The following is a 21,447-nucleotide window of genomic DNA, read 5'->3' as shown; positions in this document are numbered from 1 at the left end:
TATAAAGTAATTACAAAATTTAAATTATATATATTCAATTTAGCACCTAGATTTACTCTTCCATTTTAGCACTTCTTAATTGTGCCTTTCTATTTAAGCGCACTAAGTATTGTGTAATTGCGTCTTTCTATTCCAACACCTAAATTTATCTTCCTATATATTTTTTTATCCATCTTAGTTTTCTTGTCTTTTTATTCAATCATAAGAATGAAAAGTAAAATCCGCAAGAATACTCTCAGTTCCAATTTAATTTCCTCTAAACTTTGGAAAAGATTTACAGTATAATAAATCAAAGTTCCTGATATGACGTTAGTTTTGTGAATTTCATGTTTGTTTTGTCTTTTCCTCCTAGAATGAGAATTCATCTTTGGGTATTAACCTTGATGATTGATATATCATTAAGGTTGTGTTGCTTGTTAATCTCTGGCAATGTTCTCGATACTTATTTTAGATATATCGGTTCGTGAATCGTGAACAATGTAATTATTTTTGGCAGAAGTATTATGTCTCAGTTGAACTATGCTTGAATAAATTATTTTATTTATTTTTGTTTCTATTTTATTATTCAGTGACTTTTTTTGCTTCTCTTTTGTTAAATGTTTTTGAGCAATAATTAATTAATGATGTAATTTTATTATTTAGTATTGTATGTCTTTTGCTATAAAAAATATTAAACATATTATTTTTATTTGCATATTTTGTTATTTAGTTAAATAATTGAATTTGTTTGAAGTGATATTCATATTTTTGAATTTCCTTGCTTTACAAAAAATAATTTAATTGAAATTGATTGCAAATTTATTTTTATTTTTTATTATTAATGCAATTACACATGTGTGAAATGAATGATTTTTTAATGTTCTATTTGTAAAATATAATAAAACTAATTATTATATTACTATTATCCGTTATTCACCCGCTACCGTTTCATTACCCGATAATATTAGTGGGTATAGGTAGGGTAGGGTATGGGTAAAATCAATTTTAATAAATATGAGTATAAAAATGTCTTTACCCGATCCGTACCGTACAAAAGTGACTTCTCTTGTACCCATATAATTACTTAAAATTAAATCGGTCGGGAATTCCATTGAGATTCATATCAAATTATCAATTAATATTTTAATAATGAAGGGATCGGTCAGGAATTCCTTGTAGAAAAGCTCCTCCTTGTGCAACAGTGGCTGTCCACACAACCCGAAAAATTAGCGGGTATGAGTAGGGTAGGATATGGATAAAATCAATTTTAATAAATATGAGTATAAAAATATCTTCACCCGATCCGTACCGTACAAAAGTGACTTCTCTTGTACCCATATAATTACTTAAAATTAAATCGGTCAGGAATTCCATTGAGATTCATATCAAATTATCAATTAATATTTTAATAATGAAGGGATCGGTCAGGAATTCCTTGTAGAAAAGCTCCTCCTTGTGCAACAGTGGCTGTCCACACAACCCGAAAAATTTGTATACTTTTTGTTGCCCGCCGGATAAAGATATGCTTAGGAAGATTTTGTTAGTTTCAAATATTTGTAATTTTTGGTAAAAACTTCGCATATATAAACAGAGAGAGAGAGACTGAGAGAGAGAGAAATCTGTCAAAATATTTTATTGTCCTGTATCGTAACTGGCACCAATTATCATTGGACTTCTCTTTTAAAAAAAAAAAAATCTGGAGTCAAAAATCGAGTAACGATGCTTCTTTACTTATGCCAAGGGCCATGTAGGCATGTACCTTAATAACACTCATTTCTATGATCGGTACCACCAACCTCCCTCTGTGCTACCAGTAGTATTCCACATTTCCCCACATGAGATCAGATTTTTTTTTTTTAGTTCAAATCCCCGTAGTATCTCCCAATTAGCCAACCTATCCGCAATATCTCACAATTATCCATATCCTTCATTTACTCGCCTCATGATCCATACATACACGAATTTTGATGTAAAAGATAGGCTGGGATGTTATGTACTGCGGAGGATATAAACCCCAAAATATTCTCTCTACTGATGCTCTAAGTCATTCCCCAATAAACTTGAAATCCTCTCCTATCAGGACTCTAATTATCAAGTTAATCAATTACAATAAACTTATCTTAAAAATAACATTTTGTGCTAACCTATTACACAGAAAAACAGCTTTATTAAAAACAATAAAAGATTCAAAATTCAACTACAAAAAGGAATGAAAACAAGAGTAAATTGTAACGGCAGTTACATTTTATTTTATTGAAGGACTCCGGTACGCCTAGCGTCTTTAAGATGTTATTCTCGAGAATTGAACCATCAGCTCTCCATAGAGAGATGGGACTCGCAGCATTGCGCTAATCCTGTGGTTCTCACTGCAGTTACATATAATACCGCAAGGTGCAAAAACGGACTTGCTTTGTACTATTATTGATGCCAGCCAAACTGAAAATGCTTCAGATCTCAGCACCGTTTTGCCTGATAATTTTAGCGGCTTGAATTATAATATCTTGTTCCGCTGCAAATAACTCGTCTTTCCTCTACAAATCATCAATTACTCAAAAAAAGTTTAATCAAGAGGAAGCAAAAGGACATGCACAGACCAGGTCTTTCTTGATTGGGTTGGTCTGGTATTTTTTTTTACAAGTTTACAAGAGTATATCTGATTTACGTTCTTTTGAAAAACAACTTTATTATATATCTTTTCATCTAAACTTCAATATATTATCTGAAAAAGATTGACATGGTTAAATAATGTAAATTAATGTTTACATGCTACCAGGTTGTGTCAGGGTGTGACATGCCTGGACCTGGTATGTCTTGGTTCAAGTCAGGTAAGAATTAACATCCTCTGAAAAAAAAATAAGAAAAACGAAAATAAAAAAAGACAGAAAGAAACCATGGCTTTAAGATTGCAACCCATTGTGAGGTCACCTAAAGAGCCCTCAAGCCGAGAGAGATAACAGAAAGGAGCATCTCTTCCTAAGAAGACATTTGGGTTGGACCTGAGCGCTGCCTTTATTTCCTCCGAAATCAGCGGTACTTTTTCTATATCCTCAATTTTTATGGGTATTTTCATGAGAGAAACATGCCACTGAGCTCGTGACTTGTTCACTATCATCTGAAAGGATTTAAAAAATTGGAATGAAAGCAATAAATCAACTTTAGTCATCTAGAGAAATAAGTCATTTACTTTACCTGACTTGAGAAAACAGAATTTGGAACTTTAACAGGAAACTCTTCTGGACTAATCAAAGAAGTGATAGTGAGCCCAATTTCAGTTATTTCTCCCTCTATTGACCCAGCCTGTAAAATATACCGTGTAAGCAACTCAAATAGTAATAAGGCAACCAAACTACTATTGGAAAATTGCAGAGAGAGAGGCAGATAGATAGATAGAGAGAGAGAGTTACTTTTATGCTATCACCAATAAAAAATGGCTTTGAAAATCTCAGAGACAACCCACTGAGAATGTTAGCCATCATATCTTTGGACCCATAAGCAGTTGCTACACTTGTGAAAGAATAAGAGTAAAATAAGATTAGAGTAGTCTTCCTCAATTTTACAGCTAAATGGTCAGATTAAATTATCACCACATATCTAGAATATAAATAGTTGAGTAATAATGTTCCGTATGATCACTAAATATTTTTTTTTTCTGGATATTCATCACTGCCAAAAGTATCGTGGTTAACCCAATATATTAAACATACTATTTTACTCTGGATCTTTTACCACCAAGCGGTATTCAATAAATTATAAATTTTAACTCATATATGCAAGTATTAGCACATGCATCTAATTAGATGGAAAAGAAACTGATTGTATGCGATAACCCATTGTATCCTTTTAAAAATATTTCTCACTATTCACTGTCCAACTGGTTTACTCAGATACCACTGAAGGTCAGGATTGACTGCACGCCGATATCAAAAGCCTCAGATAGCCCCATCACAGCAATCAATCCAAGGCCAGTTGACGACAATTTATCAAGAAAATATAGTTTATCTTTATCGAGCCCAAGAATGGTGTCGTTAGCCAGAACAAAAGAAAAGGAATTAGTTTTCCACTCGTGAAGAAACAAAACCAGAGAAAGTATTGCTGCACCTCTCCATAATTGCGGGAGATATGCTGAAAGACTTGGGACAACTATTGACCCTCTGCACAGAAAGTAACTAAAGAAATTAATAATGATGACCGAAAAGTTATTTTATAAATTTGCAAAATAAAGCACCCTCTATGTATAAATATTTGCAAAAATGCCCAAAACTAAGATAAGCTAATAAGGTGATTGGACAAAATGATCACTTTGTCCTTAATATTTCCTTCAATTTGTTTGAACCATCTTGACCTAGATTCAAGCACATGATCCATTTTCTTTTGCTTTTTATAAAACATGAAAATGATATTCCTGTCTAATAAAGTCATTTACTTCCTAAATTCTTCTACTTCAATTGTGCTTTATCTCATTTCTTTCAAATACCAACCTTCATTCAATGCAAAAGATTCTAAAGAAATTGAATGCCAAATACAACTAAAATAAATAGTGCTAGAAAGAATTTTTTTTTGTTATACAATGGCCATGGGCTGCTACAAAACTTACATTTGTGAAAAGGCCATGAAAACAACCAGATATTTCACAAGATCCTCTAAAGCATTCCACATGCTGTTCTTATAAGGGACCTCTATCTTTGTAGTCACCCCTAAAAATCTCAAAACAGGGTTCCAAGAAATGTACTTGTGACATTGCTGAAATGAAACTGGTATGGCAAACCATGCTAGCAATGTGCCGAGCAGTGTCCCACAGACGGGTACAGCCACTCCCTGCAAATCCAAACTTGACTGGTACCACAGTTGTACATGATGCACGAATGAGTCGGATATCTCTTTTGCTTTGTCGCCAATTGTCATGTTTATAGAGGAATGGCATGCCTTTTCGAGCAATTCACTCCAGTTGTCTGTATTATTTAAATTGTCTGATACGACAATTGATGGATAGGTCCGACAGTAGATTGCATTGGCAAGTGGTTCACCCCTACGGTTAGGACATGGAAAATCAAATCAAGAAATAGAAAACCTTCATTGTCAGGTTAACATTTTCTCACCTTTCAAGCTGTACCCAAGTCTACAAACAAATTCTGGTCCACTTGGGTATACCAAGGGCTACAGTCTCAGATAATGGGGCCCAATTTTACTGCAAGGAATTGGCTTAATTCTGTGCAGAATGGAACATAAAGCACTGCCTAAGTGCTACCATTGCAGAGGCGTAGGTCGCATCAAAGATAATCAGAGTTTAAGTAAAAAAAATAATAATCTTATTCTGATGCCAAGCATTAAAGCGGTAAAGAAGTAAAAAATGTAGGAGTATTCATTTTTTTTTTTTTTGTACTTATTTTTCTTGACATTTCAATTCGTAAGGGTGATACTCCCAGAAACACTTAGCTTTGGGAGAGCAATTAGAGGCTAGAAAGACAAAATGTGTAGTTCGATAATGTTCACGAATGATAGAAGCTTAATGAGAGTATTAATTTGGATCAAAAAACCAAAAATAATCAAACTTTCATTACAGCACACATCGACACAACGAGTTTCATTGAAGAAAAGAAAACAACTTTACCAGTTTAATGAACAATGGTTGAATCTAACTTTCTTCCCACGAACATTGGAAATGGAAATCCACCGACCACACTCCCCTTGCAAAAGAACGTTGACTGAGGTTCCGGCCATGGATCTTTCGACCACGGTTTTAGCGCGATACTTAATTTTAGATCGTTGGATCAAAAGAGAGACGACCGACTAATATCCGGACAGGATTCTCAACTGGAGGTGCAATACGATCCGTCTGATTGGCTTCGAGTTACTAACCGTTGTCTCAGTTATCTATTGTAGCCGTAGATGCATTAATCCTACGTTTTATTTATTTCTCTATCCCGCATTCCCTCATATTTTTTTTGTTGAAAGGGGAGAATTTAAATACTTCTATTTTTTATATCTTCGTCATACTTTTTTTTTAAGTTTTAATAATAATAAAAATATATATATCAAAATAACATTATTAAATGTGATCTGTACTTATTTTATTTACATACATATATAGAATTATTATTTTTCTATTTTAGTTTTATATTAATAGATAAGTTGAAAAATTAATGTTCAGATTTCATCCATATTAATATATATTATTTCAAATTCTTCATACTAATTAGAACTCAATATGCCAAGATGTTTTATATGTGCATAGAAAAAAAAATATAAATTTCATATTTAACAGTTTCTTTTAACATTTAAATTTTAAATTTTAAGATGTAGTTCTAAAAATGAAGTTACACAAATAAAGACATCATGAATTCTAAGAGGATAACGCTAATATTTTACTTTTAAACTAATACGTAGTTCATAGATTACTTTTCAATTAAATTGATCATGCGGTGTCACGGGATTATAGATTGAATCGAGTATAAATTTGTTCAATCAAGTATACACCTTACACATTTATATGTCAAAATGTGAATTATATAAAATTATAAACAAATATAATAATTATTATTTATTAGAATCCCCTCTTGAATTTCTGTATTGTTTTTGCATCAACTTTTCTTGAATGATGTATTGATTCCTATTAATTATATGGTTCCATTTTCTAATCCCCACACTTGTTTCTGTGTTAATTTTCATATTTATAAATACTTAATTTTAGATATTAATACTTGACAAATAAGATATTAATACTTTGATTCAACTTGATATGATCATCCTCCTTTTCCCGTCCTCCAATTATTCTTGTGTCAATCTTCCTCTAATGAAGTAGTGGAGACCCCGTATTCCTGCATCAACCTTCTTCAATTGTCCTCGCGTTAACATTCCTCTAAAAAATAGTTGACATCATAGGTATTAATACTTCAGTGCATAAATATAAATACTCTAAATACTTAATATTAATATTTTTCAGATGTCATCCAGTGTTATATGTAAAAAATACTCGTAAGTATAGATATAAATATTTGCACGACGAGGTATAAATATTTGTATAACAATGGGCCCAAAAATACTTCATTATGGAACTCATTTGAAATAAAAATTAGAGTATAAAACGTTCGTAGTTTTAGATTCGCAAAATTCCTCACAGATCGTCAAAAATATGGATGAAGAAAAAAAAATCCACATCTAAAAATGTGTATAGTCCCCCAATGTAGTTTGAGTGGTATCCAATAGGTATTTATGATGCGGGGGTGTTTGGAAGATTTGGTTACGAAGACAATTATTTACGTAAAAAATATTCACTTCATAAGCATAAATACTTATGTGCATATGATAAAATAGTTGAGAATGTCAATATTAATACTTTGAGAAAAAAAAATTCAGTGCTGAAGTTTTACAGTCTCTCAGTTAATTATGATCCCCACAGGCCACAACCACATAAAGTTATGATGTCGAGAAAAGTTATCAGATTGTCCAACTCATGTTTATGCTCTGCCAATTAAAATTTTAAAGGCAAGTCAAAAAGAAGAAAATAAAAAAAAGGAACTAAGATGCATTTTTAGGCATGACCCCCCTTTAATATATTTACTCTCTAATTTAAAGATAAACTTCTTCTTATCTCTTTCTTTCTCTTTTCTTCTAAAATCTGATTCTGGAGTACATCACACGTAAGTTCATCGGTACTACTTTCCGATGTTTTTGTGGTTAAAGAAATTTTTTTTTTTGAAAAATATATAATAATTTGTTGAAATAATTCGTTATGGACAATTCCATTACAGAAGATTTATGAAATAATTTATTTTCATTTTTCAAATGGAGATTACCGGTGTGAGAGAGATGGTGCAAAAGAAAAAAAAATAGACTTTATAGTGAAGCGTTAGCACATGTCACAAGCTGATTGCTACGTAGTGTTTGGCGGTTGGTTGAGATATAATAAATTATAAAATAAGAGATTTAGAACTCAGTTATTCTAGTAAATATGAATTAATTAGGTCCGTTTAACTAGAAGTGATTTTAACACAGATAATTTGGGCTCATTTACATTGGAATAGGCATCAACGAAACATGTATTTGCATTTACATAAATAACTTGGGCTACAGTGATGTATTTACATGTAAAGTTTACAATTTTTTGAAGTCATTTTGTATGCAATCAAACCGTCAAAAAAGAAGATTTTTAAGCTAATTCTAATGCATTAGTTTATTATTATTTTTTTACCACTTGACTTCATACGAGATGAATTCGAAAAATTATAAATTTTATATGTAAATGCATTAGTTCGAACAGTTTGGATTCGTTATTTGAAGCCTATTTGATAGATTTTAAAGTCAGTATCACTACGGCTGAAATAACACTGATATTATAGTAGCCCGGCTCCATAAATTTAAGAGTATTTTTAGAGTATATTCAACTTTTATGTATAATAGTTAATAGATATCATAAACAATATCGTTCAAATTAAAAATTTAAACTACAAATGTGTATTTTATTTTTTTCAAATAGTCGGATAGATCATCTTTCAAATTAATTTGAAAGTTATTTAGTCTTTCAAATTAATTTCAAATGTTTAACAATGGAATTTTAACCGTCAAATGATATATAGATGAACAATTGAATTTTAAATTGATTTAAATTTAATACACATCATATCTAAATAAAAGATAATACATCCAATTTTATTTTTAGCTCTAATTTTTTTTAATTGTACATACATACATATATATATATATATATATATATATATATAGAGTTAGGCTGGGGTGCTATGGATAGCATAGTGGCCTCCCGTGCTACGGCTCAATATTCAAGTTTTCAAAATTCAAACGGTCGATCCGAACCGTTCATCTTATTCTCCATATTAATATCTGCTTGGAGACCAAATTTTATAATTTTCTGAATTTTTTTACTATTTATTAAGCCACTTTGAAAATCGCTAATCCAACGGTTTTACTGTTTTGTGCAGCCACCGTTGGATCAACAATTTTGTAAAATACTTAATAAATAGTAAAAAAATTCAGAAAAATGTAAAATTTGGTCTCCAAGCAGATATTAATATGGAGAATAAGATGAACGGTTCGGATCGACCATTTGGATTTTGAAAACTCGAATATTGAGCCGTAGCATAGAGGCCTCTATGCTATCCATAGCACCCCAGCCTAACTCTCTCTCTCTCTCTGTATATATATATATATCATAAGCATTCAGCATACATCAAAATTACTCTCGTTGTATTGTTACAATCTTTTCTTGAGTTGATAAGCCCTAAACTAAAGTGGGGAGCAGGATTCAGTCTTTCTAAAATGAAACATGCATGTGGAATATGAACATTTGAAAAGCTCAAGTAGGCCAATAATATGCATGGGGCTATTAAAAATAAGAATCGAACAAAAGGACAACAAGTGTCAAAAATTCCATGTTATTATTCTCTTTCATATGCTTTGTTATCTTAATACAGCACCCTCTTTTTGTAACAAAAATTGTCGAGGTAGGTGCAATAGGCTCACCCAGAACAAATTCCTTGTTTGATAGTTAGCCAAAGAATATAATAATTAAGGCCTCTTTACACAGCATAATTAAAAAGTTGATTCCGATAATTTAATTTGTGGGGTTTCGGTTGGGTCAATTTGTGTTTCGCCTGTAAAATTGTTTTCTTGTAAATAATTGTTTGTTACATTAAAAGAGTTGGCAAATTAATGTTACTAGTATAGACCAGTGTTGTAAATAACGGTATGCGGTCGTTAGATGGGTAGGGTACTGTCAAGTGATTAATTGGAAATAAGCAGGAATAATTGGCTATAATCGAAAATAATCAGCCAATTAGTCAGAAAAATTCATGACAGTTTAGTCACCGCCAACGATAAATCGGCCGATTAGTCGGTCTAAACGGACGTTTTTTACTACACTGATATAGACTATATATTTCTTCAAGCTCTGTCTGATATCAAAGGACGGGAAAAAAAAGAAAAAAATCTTCTAATTTTGAATATGAAGATTCGCAAAGTCACAACAAATGAGACGTTATATTTAATATGCCATGTTATTTAAGTGCGTCCCTTAAAAATAAAAATAAAAATAAGAAGTCAATTCTAAAAGTAAAAGTTTTTGGACAATATGTTTAGAGTTGAGAAGTTTGACTCCATCTTTTATCTCCAAATTTTTTTCAGAAAACTTCTATCAAAATCAAGTCAATAAAAATTTAGCACAAAAGCTTTATGAACTTTGTTTTTTTTAGGATGTCGATCAATTAATATCAAACAAGAAATAATTCATTTATTTTAGTTAAATAATATGAAAATTTACAAAGGCAAAAAGTATTATACACTATTTACTTTGTATACTATGTCTTCAATATAAAAAGAAAACAAGTAATATTTCCTCTATTTTACTTAATCAAAGAGTATTTTTATCAAACAATAAGATTGGGACTGTTCATCAAACAACCAACTTTAGATAATTAGATATGCATACTTCTAAAAACAGGACGGTTCTAATGCCGCAAGCTTTTTATGTCACGAAATAAAATATAATATCTTTTATATTGATATTTCAAAATTTGAAAATATGAAATTCAAATCTTTGGTCTTGTTTATATTCATGAGGTGTGATTTATGTCGAATTTTATAAAAAAAAACTTACTATATTATTCTCTTAAAAGATAGTAAACTATTATAGAGACTAATGAAAAAACAATTGAATGTGCATATGGACCTTACAATATAATCAAAATTTATTTTAAGATTAAATTTGAAATAAAGAGAGTGTAACTATCTCATTTTTGTGTATTTTCATGGTTTCATCTTCTCGTCGTGCCTTCATTTTCTAAGAATTAAACCTAAAAAATATAAGAGTCAAATGATAAAAGAAAGTTACAAAATAGTTAATTATATCTGATTAATAGAACCTTGATTTTTCTTGGATTTGTGACCGTAGGCGCAATAAACCCTTTTAATTTATATGTGATAAATTAAAGTAATTGGACTAATGTTCTTTTTGTTTCGCACAGAAGATACATAAAAGAAAAAAAAAAACACTTATAGAAGTTCTCCACGTTATTCAAATTAACAAATATGTTGATATCCATGAAAATAAAGCCGAAATTTCAAACTTTTGACATGCACTAAAAAAGGTGATATAAAATAGAGTAAGGCTTGGGTGCTATGGATAGCATAGAGGGCTACGGTGCTACGGCTCAATATTCGAGTTTTCAAAATCCTAACAGTTGATCCGAACCGTTCATCTTGTTCTCCATATTAATATATGTTTGGAGACCAAATTTTACATTTTTTGGAAATTTTTTACTATTTTTTTAGATAGGCAGAAAATCAAAGATCTGGATGGTGCATAATATTTTAGATCAAGTGATTTTCTACCTAGCTAAAAAAATAGTAAAATTTTTCCAAAAAATGTAAAATTTGGTCTCCAAACACATATTAATATGGAGAACAGGATGAACGGTTCAGATCGACTGTTAGGATTTTGAAAACTCGAATATTGAGCCGTAGCACCGTAGCCCTCTATGCTATCCATAGCATCCAAGCCTTACTCTATAAAATATTATTTGACACTTGACAGTCCAATTTTCCATTTAATGTTTACAATTTTGTTAGAATATTTATAGAATAAGTTTGATGAAGCCAAAAAAAGTTGGATGCTTATTAAACCTGCAATAATTTAAAATGATGTTCCATTATTCTCAAAACAGAATGCGTTCCCAAAAGCACCTGATTCGAACCAACTAGTGCCTATGCAGCATGTCATCTCAATCCTATACATTGGAAGAAGACAACAAAAATGAAAAAAAAAAATGTCTCACGGAACTTTGAATTAATGCAAAAAAAAAAAAAGACTTATATATACAAATAAGAATATTTTTAATACGGTGTAGCAAAAATTAATATGAGTGACGCTATACGGTGTCATGCATGGCGCAGATCTGTTCGTATTGGCTCACTTCGACAACATGGATTAAGGGGGTGAAGGATTAAGAGCTTAAGGAGTGCTAAGGAGTTCATGTTCGGCAAGTAAAAAATTAAGATGAAAGATGGATTAAACATAAAAAAGTCTACTTTATTATGTGACAAGAGACAAAGATCAACATACTCCCATTCTAAATTGTTATATAACATTATTGAAATGATAATTAATTCATTGTTTTTCACATTATATTACATTTAAATTATTCGTGTGAGAGGCTGAGAGCCATCAACGTCGGAAAAATCAGGTCTTTTCTTTCTTGCGCCAAGGGGTGCATTCCCGCTCCAAACAAAGAAAGTGAAAAATGAATTAAAAATGCACAAGACCTTAAGGAGGTTAGTTGGTGAGGGCAATATTGTAAAATAAATATGCAATTTTTAGCCTCAAGGAAGCGATTTGAACAGCAAAATCTTAAGGGGTTCCCCTCGATTAAGGTGTTGCACTAAGGAGGGTTCTTAATCTTGCAAAAGGAGTTGTTGTTCGATAAGATTAACATGGATTAAGAGCTAAAGGAGCCTTAAGGAGTCTTAATCTTGTCTAGCCGAATAGGCACATTATGGATTAATTTTTTTTTATCAAAATTTAAACAATCAATATGAACTATTTAACATTATCTCTATACGAAAATGTAATTGAAGATCAAATTATATATATTTTCTTTTAGTTTTCTTTTTTACTTGATTTAAAGATTCTGGATCATACAAAAGTAGCTAGTGATGTCTACGTATCTAAAATAATAGAAAAATGTTCTAAAAAAAATATAAAATTTAATTTCTAAGTACATTTTCATATGATGATCATGTTGAGAGGTTTGTATTGGCTGTTTGAACTTTCAAGATAGTTCATAACTAAACCGATATGTGCTATACATAATAGTATAATACCGTAACCTAATTAATATACATATATGAATTTTTTTTGAGGAAAATATATACATATATGATGACAGATTTCCGTGAGTAGTTGTTAACTAAGCAATACATCTGCTAAAATTATCAATATATCCGGCTATAGAAGGTTGAGTTACAGTATATATAATAAATTAATAATGCTCTCTGTATAGAAATGGGAGGTTCAAAATTCAAAATAAATAATTATTTATGAATATTAAATAGTTTGATAGCTTCATTTCTAATTTTTACTAAAAAAAAATGTAACAAATTTTGGTTCTATATTGATATGATTCATGGAACAAATTGAATAACAGATACTTTTGATAATAGCAGTAAGATTGAGTTCATAAAACATAATTCTACGGTCATACCAGTGTTGTAAAAGACATATGTTTAGGTTAATTAATCGGTTGATTAGTTATTGGTGGTGATCAAACTGTCATAGTTTTTTCCAACTAATCAACTCATTATTTCTAATTATGACTGATTATTACCGATTATTGACTTATTTATGAGTAATCGTTTGGCAGTACCCTGTCTATCCGACGACCGCCTACCGTTATTTGCAACACTGAGTCATACATAAAATTGAAGTAGAAAATGGTTAGATTTTGAATTTAACATTAGAATTATATGTAAACAATTAATTATGTGTTGAAGACTATTAAATAATAATCCAATTAAAAGTGATTCCCAAAAGTTTTAAATAATTGAAATATAATGTTTCTAATATAATGCTAGTCCTTGATATGTTCACTCGAAGAAATAATTTCCATATTATTAATAGACTAAAATAAATATGATTAAAAAAGACAGCTAAAATGTACCTTAATAATCTGTAATTTCGCCTTCCGAACAAATGTATTACAGAAAGGTCACACTTGACTTGAGCCAGCCTATAGCCAAGAGCCGATTTTTTTTTTATTAATATCCATGATTAAATAGAAAAATACAAAAATGTCCACAATTTTCGGATATTTTTATAAATATCCAAACCGTTGGGAATCTCAACAGTCCAGAAAAAAAATGGACCATTAAGCGGTTCGGACATAATATCATTCTTTTTTATTTGATATAGGTGTTTTTTGTGATTTGACATTTACATTCGATTTGTGATTTTGTTTTATTTAATTAGAAGATTTTATGATTTTTTTCTATTAAAATATTAGAAATATTTTTACATTTCTTTGAAAATAGATGAAATTCTATAGAATTGAATTTACTAGAGATATTGTGACAAATAATCCGGTTCAAAATTTTTCAGTTGGATTTTTTTTTACAGTTGTAAGAAAAATTAAAATATTTTTTTGTGTGTTACTGGAACAATAAAAGTATTTTAGATCTGAGTTATTGATCTCGATTCAAAAATCATTTCCGTGTAAATAAAAAATTTATTGTGGTCTTTCTAGTACATTTAAATTCTAAGGTAGTCCATCTATTTTCTAAGAAGTGATTTTAGAAAATATTAAAATATTAAAAATATAAAATAGCTTGTAGAAGAATATTGAATTACCTTAGACTTTAAATGTACTAGAAGGATCACGATAATTTCTTTATTTACATAAAAGTGACTCTTGATTGGATTCAATAACTCAGATTCAAAACATTTTTATTTATTTTTCAGTAACACAAAGATTTTTTTTTAATTATTTTTACAGCTGCAAAAAATCACAACTGAAAAATGTTAATCCAAATTATTTGTCGTAGTCTTTCTAGTAAATTTAATTCTATAATTTTACATCTATTTTAAAAAAAATCTAATATTTTAATAGAAAAAAAAATGAAAAATCATAAAATCTTCTAATTGAATAAAAAAATCACAAATCTAATGTAAACATTCGGCCGAATGTCAAATCACAAAAAATGATATTATGTCTAAACCGTCGAGAATCACGGCAGTCCAATTTTTTCTGGATCGCTGAAATTCTCGCCACTTTACGACATTTTTAGAAATTTCCAAAAATGGTGGGTACTTCTGTATTTTTCTATTTAATCATGGATATTAATAAAAAAAATCGGAGCCAAGAGAGACTAAAGAGAGGAAAAATTAAGATACTCTCTGAAAATACTTGTTTGGAGGATAGAATTATGTAACTTCGATCGTTACGAACTTATGTACGCTTTTCTAGTTTGATTTTGATTCAAATATTTCAATCGTTTTGAGTTAGGGAAGTACTATTTTAAGTACTCTAATTACAAAATAAATAGCTAAAGACAACTATATATTTTTTATACCAATTCTGCCCCTATTAAAGTTATTATTTATTTGTTAAGTTTCAGTTTTGATTTGATGAATGCATCATTAGCCGAAATTTTTATTAATAGCATAAATAAAAAAAATAAAACCCGGGCCGCTAAGTCAATATGCGGCCTATTTATAGGGGGGTACAGATTGTCTTGGCGGCCCCCAAAAGTCCAAAAAATATAGTGTAATATTGAATATATTACAATTTTGAGGGACCTCTAAGCCAATCTGTACCAATGAGCCGTAGATTAGCTTAGCGGCCCGGGTAAATGTGGAATTCTTCTATTTTGAGAGTGTTTTGGTTTATTTTTTTATTTTGAAGGGGTATAAATAAAAATTTCGGCATCATTAGTATATAAGAAATTCAATAACAAATAGAACTGCCATTGATACTTCTTAGAATGAAATTTGTACTTCATTATGAACCATTATGTAATAATAGCTTTGTCATTCAGTTCTGATTACCAAGTGAGAATATTATGCAGTTTGTAAAATAACAATATATATAGTAATTGAATTAAGTTTGCAATTTAATAATGAAAAATCACCTTGTCAAATAATATATTAATCAGATCCGATCTCAACATCAATCTGGATTTACCATCCAGAACCATCATTAATTAATTCCATGCAACAAGATATGAATGGAACCCTTTTCCTTGTACATATGTTAAACCCTTTTAGTTAAAAAGTCCAACAGTTATTACAGCTTTGTTCTCTTTACCTGGAATCAATACTTGCTTAAACCCTGAAACATCCAGATGTACCAATAATAATTAAGTGCTTCAGTGCTAAAAGTAATTAAAGTCTAACCTAGCAATAATCAAAACTAGATCACTTTAATGTCTGATGTGGTATTAATACTTGAATAGACGTAAGATGCTGCATTTCTCCTGGAGTGAGTCTATGGTACTATGCATATCACGGGTTGTTATCGTGCTACGGCTCTATATTTAAGTTTTCAAATTCTAACAATCGATCCGAACCGTTCATCTTGTTCTCCATATTAATATGTGTTTGGAGACCAAATTTTATATTTTTTGAAAAAAATTTACTATTTTTTTAGATATTTAGAAAATCACTTGATCTGAAAATTCTGGACCATCCAAAAACAGTGATTTTCAATAAATCTAAAATAATAGTAAAAAAATTTTAAAAAATGTAAAATTTGGTCTCCAAACACATATTAATATGGAGAATAAGATGAACGGTTCGGATCGACCGTTAGGATTTGAAAACTCAAATATAGAGCCGTAGCACGATAACAAATCGTAATATGCATAGTACCATAGACTCACTCTTTCTCCTGCATCCAAAGGATTTGTTCCTCCAACACCTTCTCGTTCAAGCCACCTGAAATGGTCTTTGCATTTCTAAAAATCTATTCGCATGTTCGATTGTATCGTCGGAATTTGTCAAACTGATCACTTCAAATTATCAAGTACTCTACAGGACACGGACTCTCCAGTCTCCAAGCTGTTTGTACTTTGTAGTCCACTAATTAAGAATTCACAGGGAGGAATTCCTCTCAAGTGAAAAAAGAATATAATGGAAATGTCCGGATCCATTCCTCCAGGATCTAGTTAAATTTATCAGTTTCAATTAATCATTTGTCACATTTAGCATCCTAAATCAAAACCCAATATTAATTAATAAGTGTGGTGTCTACTAAAAAAAAGAAATATATATATATTGACAGCCAATCTATATCAATAACAGACAAATTGTGACAATTAAACTTGTTGAACATTTATACCAGAGCAACATATGTATTATATTAATGACAGAATTTATATAAGATCACAATTATTCAATTAATGTAAGGCAAAATAACCGTAGCGACACTAATTGACAGCCCCAAAATAAAATCATCGATTGATAATATTTCTTAATTTCGTGTCATATTCATCTGCAAATGAAATTACCATTTGCATATGAACTTAGTTAAATAGAAAACTTGACAAAATGACCTTTATTTCAAACTAACTGCTGTTTTTGAGCCAGTGGAAACTGGATTGGGGCACAATTTTTCCTTTTTCCCCTTTTTCTAAAAGAAACGGAGAGGACCCAACCATGAAAAAGCGCTTAATGACCCCATCCTGTACATTTCGTTATTTATACCCAAGCAACACCACTGATCACCCCACCTTAGCTCTTTCAAAACTCAAAAAAGAAGAATGAAATATGGTGAAATTATCCATTTCAGCCACCCACACCACACACTTCGACTAGAGTACCATGAGACGCCATTCAAGTGTGACGGTTGTCGGGAAGTCGGGATCGGGTCACGCTATAAATGCAGCACATGCGACTATGACCTACACAAGCAATGCGCGCTTGCTGCCTCCAATCCATCATTCCGTCATGCATTTTATCCAAAATGCATATTTCAGTTCATGTCCCGTCCCCCTGGTACCATTGTCTTTGAACACATTTTTATTTTGTTTACCTTTATTGTAGAGTCTTCAAATGGTGCATAACATTAAACAGGACTGTAACTTTCTCAGAACATTCTTTTATTTTTTTTAGAGAAAAAAAAAATATTGGTACAGAGTACTACTACCACCAGTGTCAATTTAATTGAAATAATCTTAACATTTATAATATATCCAGAATTGTGTCTAGAGAAAAAAAAAAAGATGAATTAAATTAATGATTTCTTGGGTACAGATTGTAATTTTAGCTTCTTAATAATCAATACTGCGGTAATGTCTTTGACTAACTTTACAAAAAAAAAAAAATAATAAGAGTAAAATATTCAAACTAAAATAGATGATATGAACTTCAAAGTTCCAATTTTGCCCTGAAGTTGCCTTTGTCCAAAATATTCCATAAAGTTTAAATTTATAGATAATCTCGTCTCGTTTTCTTGGTAGGAAACGTACCACGGTATTGCAATGCTTGTGAGAAAGATGTGACAGGATTTGTGTACCACTGTCACCGTTGTGGGTTCGACCTACACCCATGCTGTGCATCCTTGCCACATGTTTTAGAAGCCAAAGAAGGCCTCCGCCTATATCTTTACCAGAAAGTGAGATCCCCGTGCCACCGTTGCGGACGCAAGGGGCGCAGCTGGAGTTACCGGAGCTCTTGCAAGAATTACAACCTCCATGTTGCATGTGTAACTGAGATGCTTGTTGAAAGTTGGCATGAGATATACTACCGGAGCAACCATATTAGCAGCAGTACCGGGAATTTTAGTAACACAAAAAGGGGAATAGGAAGCGGAATGAGCAATAGTATAGGGATATATGGAATATCTAGTAATGGCTACAAGGTACCGAACATAGTAGGTGCCGCGAAAAACCACCACAGAAGAAAGGGGAAAGTTAAGAGGTGCTGTGAGGTTGCGGCATTGGCCGTGCAAGTGGTTATCTCTGCCGTGCTTGGAGATCCAACGGCTATTATAGCTGGGGTTATCGGATCATTTATCTCAAGATGATGTAGACTTAGTATTGTGATTAATGAAATAATTCTCTGATTTTTAGGTTGTTTATAATTAAGTAGCTGTGACTATGTTATTAATTTGGAATTAAAGGATTCCTCAAAATTCTGAATTTTACAAGGGAAGCGTGTGTGTGTGAGAGTAAGGCTACCATACATTGCAATGCATAGGCATCTTTGTGCATTGGACTATAAATCATTTGATTCAAAGTCTAAATAACCGATCCAAACCATTCATCTTATTCTCCATATTAATATGTGTTTGGAGACCAAATTTTACATTTTTTGAATTTTTTTTACTATTTATTAAGCCACTTTGAAAATCGCTGATTCAACGGTACTTTTTGATTTTACTGTTACCGTTGAGCTTCCTGGTACAACTACAACAGACTGGTACGGTACCACCTGGTTATCGTTTGGGTTCCAAACACTCCGCGAGATGGCCATGCTGCAGCCATCTCCTTCAGCCTCTTATCCATGTTACCTGACCAATATTCAAACACCAAAATTATTAGTAATATAATATTCCTTGCTAACTTGACTGAAACAGTATTAAAACATAGTTCATTACGGTATTTCCATAATGTCCAACAGTATGCACTAAAAATTATCAAAAACCCTTTTTGTTGCATAGAGGGAAGTGTATTGAAAACTGAAAAATATCAGAAATTGAATGCCAATTTAAGTAGTGGTTTTGACTTTGCCCAAGCCAGAACCAGATTTTTTGAGCTTGCTGACAATGAGAAACAGATGATTACTAGTTTCATTAAAGAGCAAAATTGATATTGCATATTACCATTCCATCCCCTCCTACTTAAATGTTTTTAGTAAGAATCTTATTGTTAAGTAGTAGCCAAACAAAAATTCTAATTTTGGGAGGAATAAGTAATGTCCATATGATTGTATATTTATTATCAATCACCCCTCTAAAGTTTAACAATTTGTAAATAGACCTGTTGTTCAAGCAAAAATCTTTTTCGTCTATTTGACTAATTTGCAAAAACATACAATTATTGAATTTTATGATTTCGTCTATTTTTGAAAGATATGTAGGTTCAAGTCAAATGAAATTGAATTATGAAATACTTGGACTGAAGAAATCATGAAGACATTTATCAAGAATACAAATTGTAATATCAGAAGCTTGGTAAAGTAAGTTTGAGGCTGTTTAAACAGGGATCAAACGTTGTAACGTTTTAGGCTTGTCAGAAATGCTGAAGTAACAGATTGATTAAACTCAGAAACAACTTAAAACGTTATAACGTTTTTATAAACGTTGTAACGTTTTAGGATTGTCAGAACTACTGAAGCACAGCTGTACATAATCAACTTAAAACGTTATAACGTTTTAGGATTGTCAGAACTACTAAAGTACAGCTGTATCAAATTCAAAATTTAAGTTACAAACGTTGTAACGTTTGTCAATAGTTACAACGATTTAATTAAATCAGCGTTGTAACGTTTTAATTAAAATGTGAGCTTCAAAAATTCCTGTTTTTGATCAAGATTTTACAGTGCAAAATGTTACACAAACGTTATATAATCGTTGTAACGTTTTACAAAGCTGTCAAAAAATTGAAACCCTAAATTGCATTTTGAACTAAAATGTTGTAACGTTTTAGGTCAAACAGCTCGTTTTTGAGCTGTCTCTATAAATAGGGCTTTGGGCTTTCTTCCCAAATGATCTCAGCCGACCCTAAACTTCTAAAAAGTGATTTTCTAAGAGCTTAGCTTACTCCATTGTTGTGAGAGCTTAAAACTTCAAAATCCCTCAAACAACCTCAAACCCACTTCACTAATCTTGAGTTAGATTAGATTATAGTGATCTATTGAGTGTTTCTCTTGAGTAGCTTGAACTAAGAGACCTTGTTCTCATCTCTTTGAGTTGGCCGGTTGACTTCCCACTTGGTGTGTAAGGGCTCAACGGTTCACAAGTTGTAATCCTTTCGTATTGGGTAATAAAAAGGCGTACCCACAAGAGGTTGCGAATCCCCAGAGACGTAGGCCTTTATTTTGCCATACTCCGTTAACATCCCGCGTGTCAAATTTCTCTAAACTCATCTATTTACTTTCAATTGCAATTTAATTTCAGTTTTTGAGCAATTAGTGATGCAACTAGTATAACAAGACCTACATGTAAAAAGACCCAAGCTGTCCCATCTCCATGCTATCTTATCATGATGGTGAGTAACTAGATGTACTTATACTTATTAGAAATAAGACTTGTTGCCACTCTTCGGCTAGTATACCAGAAAGACTTATAGTAAAATGGATATTACTACCTTGAGAAAGCATAACTGAACTAAGTGAAATATGTTTAGTAGAGCTATGTCATATAGTTGAGGGAATCTAGTAGCTAAGGTACAATTAGCATGCCAAATAGTATTTCATAATTCTAAATCAGAATTAATACATGGTTCATATGTCACACTCATGTATCCTAATGTGTTTAGTTTAGAAAATGAATTCCAAAATGGAGAAAACGAAATCTGTGAACTAGAATAATAATTATGTATTATAACTGTCTAGGCTGAATATGCATTATTATGAAATTTCCACCACCATTTCAATAATAGTGAGATATTCATTTCATGAAGGTTAAGGATGCCTAATCCTCCATGTTCCTTTGCTAAACAAGCTTTTGACCATTTTAGTAATGCATATTTTTTCTTAGAAGGACTAGAACCCTTCCATAGAAATATATTTCGAATGAGGAGGGTTCAAATGCCTCCATTTTTTGTGCCTCCACCATGCCTCCATTTTTTAAAACTTTAATAACTCAAAATTTAAAACTTAAAAGTCAAAATAAAACCGTTAGATGTGATCTATGTTATTTTATCTATGTGCTCATAAAAAATTATCACATTTCAATTTTGTTTTAATGTGAATCAATAAGTTCAAAAATCAACATCTAGAAATCATCCACAATAATGTATTTTTTA

General features: G+C 31.3%; 3 protein-coding genes across 3 annotated transcripts; 1 reads left to right on the top strand and 2 right to left on the bottom strand.

The window, feature by feature from the left end:
* Positions 1–2,070: 2,070 nt before the first annotated feature.
* LOC144572353 (mechanosensitive ion channel protein 1, mitochondrial-like) lies at positions 2,071–3,499 on the bottom strand. Its single transcript, XM_078321898.1, has 4 exons — positions 3,384–3,499; positions 3,169–3,276; positions 2,870–3,091; positions 2,071–2,510 (listed from the first exon to the last, which is right to left on the bottom strand). The coding sequence occupies exons 1-4, from the start codon at positions 3,453–3,455 to the stop codon at positions 2,427–2,429; spliced, it is 486 nt and encodes a 161-aa protein (XP_078178024.1). The 5' UTR covers positions 3,456–3,499; the 3' UTR covers positions 2,071–2,426.
* Positions 3,500–3,839: 340 nt separating this feature from the next.
* Positions 3,840–5,728, bottom strand: LOC144572352 (mechanosensitive ion channel protein 1, mitochondrial-like). Its single transcript, XM_078321897.1, has 3 exons — positions 5,588–5,728; positions 4,574–5,005; positions 3,840–4,130 (listed from the first exon to the last, which is right to left on the bottom strand). The coding sequence occupies exons 1-3, from the start codon at positions 5,695–5,697 to the stop codon at positions 3,860–3,862; spliced, it is 813 nt and encodes a 270-aa protein (XP_078178023.1). The 5' UTR covers positions 5,698–5,728; the 3' UTR covers positions 3,840–3,859.
* Positions 5,729–17,139: 11,411 nt separating this feature from the next.
* Positions 17,140–18,626, top strand: LOC144572743 (Cysteine/Histidine-rich C1 domain family protein). Its single transcript, XM_078322419.1, has 2 exons — positions 17,140–17,473; positions 17,938–18,626. The coding sequence occupies exons 1-2, from the start codon at positions 17,239–17,241 to the stop codon at positions 18,501–18,503; spliced, it is 801 nt and encodes a 266-aa protein (XP_078178545.1). The 5' UTR covers positions 17,140–17,238; the 3' UTR covers positions 18,504–18,626.
* The last annotated feature ends 2,821 nt before the right edge of the window (positions 18,627–21,447 follow it).

This window comes from Carex rostrata, chromosome 20 (assembly GCF_964058835.1).
Source record: "Carex rostrata chromosome 20, lpCarRost1.2, whole genome shotgun sequence".
Taxonomy (NCBI): Eukaryota; Viridiplantae; Streptophyta; class Magnoliopsida; order Poales; family Cyperaceae; genus Carex; species Carex rostrata.
The sequence above is the reverse complement of the archived record's forward strand: the minus strand, read 5'-3'. Positions and strand labels throughout refer to the sequence as shown.

Excerpts from the sequence above, each read along its gene's own strand:
- LOC144572353 (XM_078321898.1), bottom strand. The coding sequence starts at position 3,455 with ATGATGGCTAACATTCTCAGTGGGTTGTCTCTGAGATTTTCAAAGCCA. Across the intron at positions 3,092-3,168 it reads ATTCTGTTTTCTCAAGTCAG|ATGATAGTGAACAAGTCACG; the intron begins GTAAAGTAAATG and ends AAATCCTTTCAG. Across the intron at positions 2,511-2,869 it reads GTTGCAATCTTAAAGCCATG|AGGAAAGACGAGTTATTTGC; the intron begins GTTTCTTTCTGT and ends GATGATTTGTAG.
- LOC144572743 (XM_078322419.1), top strand. The coding sequence starts at position 17,239 with ATGAAATATGGTGAAATTATCCATTTCAGCCACCCACACCACACACTT. Across the intron at positions 17,474-17,937 it reads GTTCATGTCCCGTCCCCCTG|GAAACGTACCACGGTATTGC; the intron begins GTACCATTGTCT and ends TTTTCTTGGTAG.
- LOC144572352 (XM_078321897.1), bottom strand. The coding sequence starts at position 5,697 with ATGGCCGGAACCTCAGTCAACGTTCTTTTGCAAGGGGAGTGTGGTCGG. Across the intron at positions 5,006-5,587 it reads AACCATTGTTCATTAAACTG|GGGTGAACCACTTGCCAATG; the intron begins GTAAAGTTGTTT and ends TCCTAACCGTAG. Across the intron at positions 4,131-4,573 it reads TTCATGGCCTTTTCACAAAT|AGGGTCAATAGTTGTCCCAA; the intron begins GTAAGTTTTGTA and ends CTTTCTGTGCAG.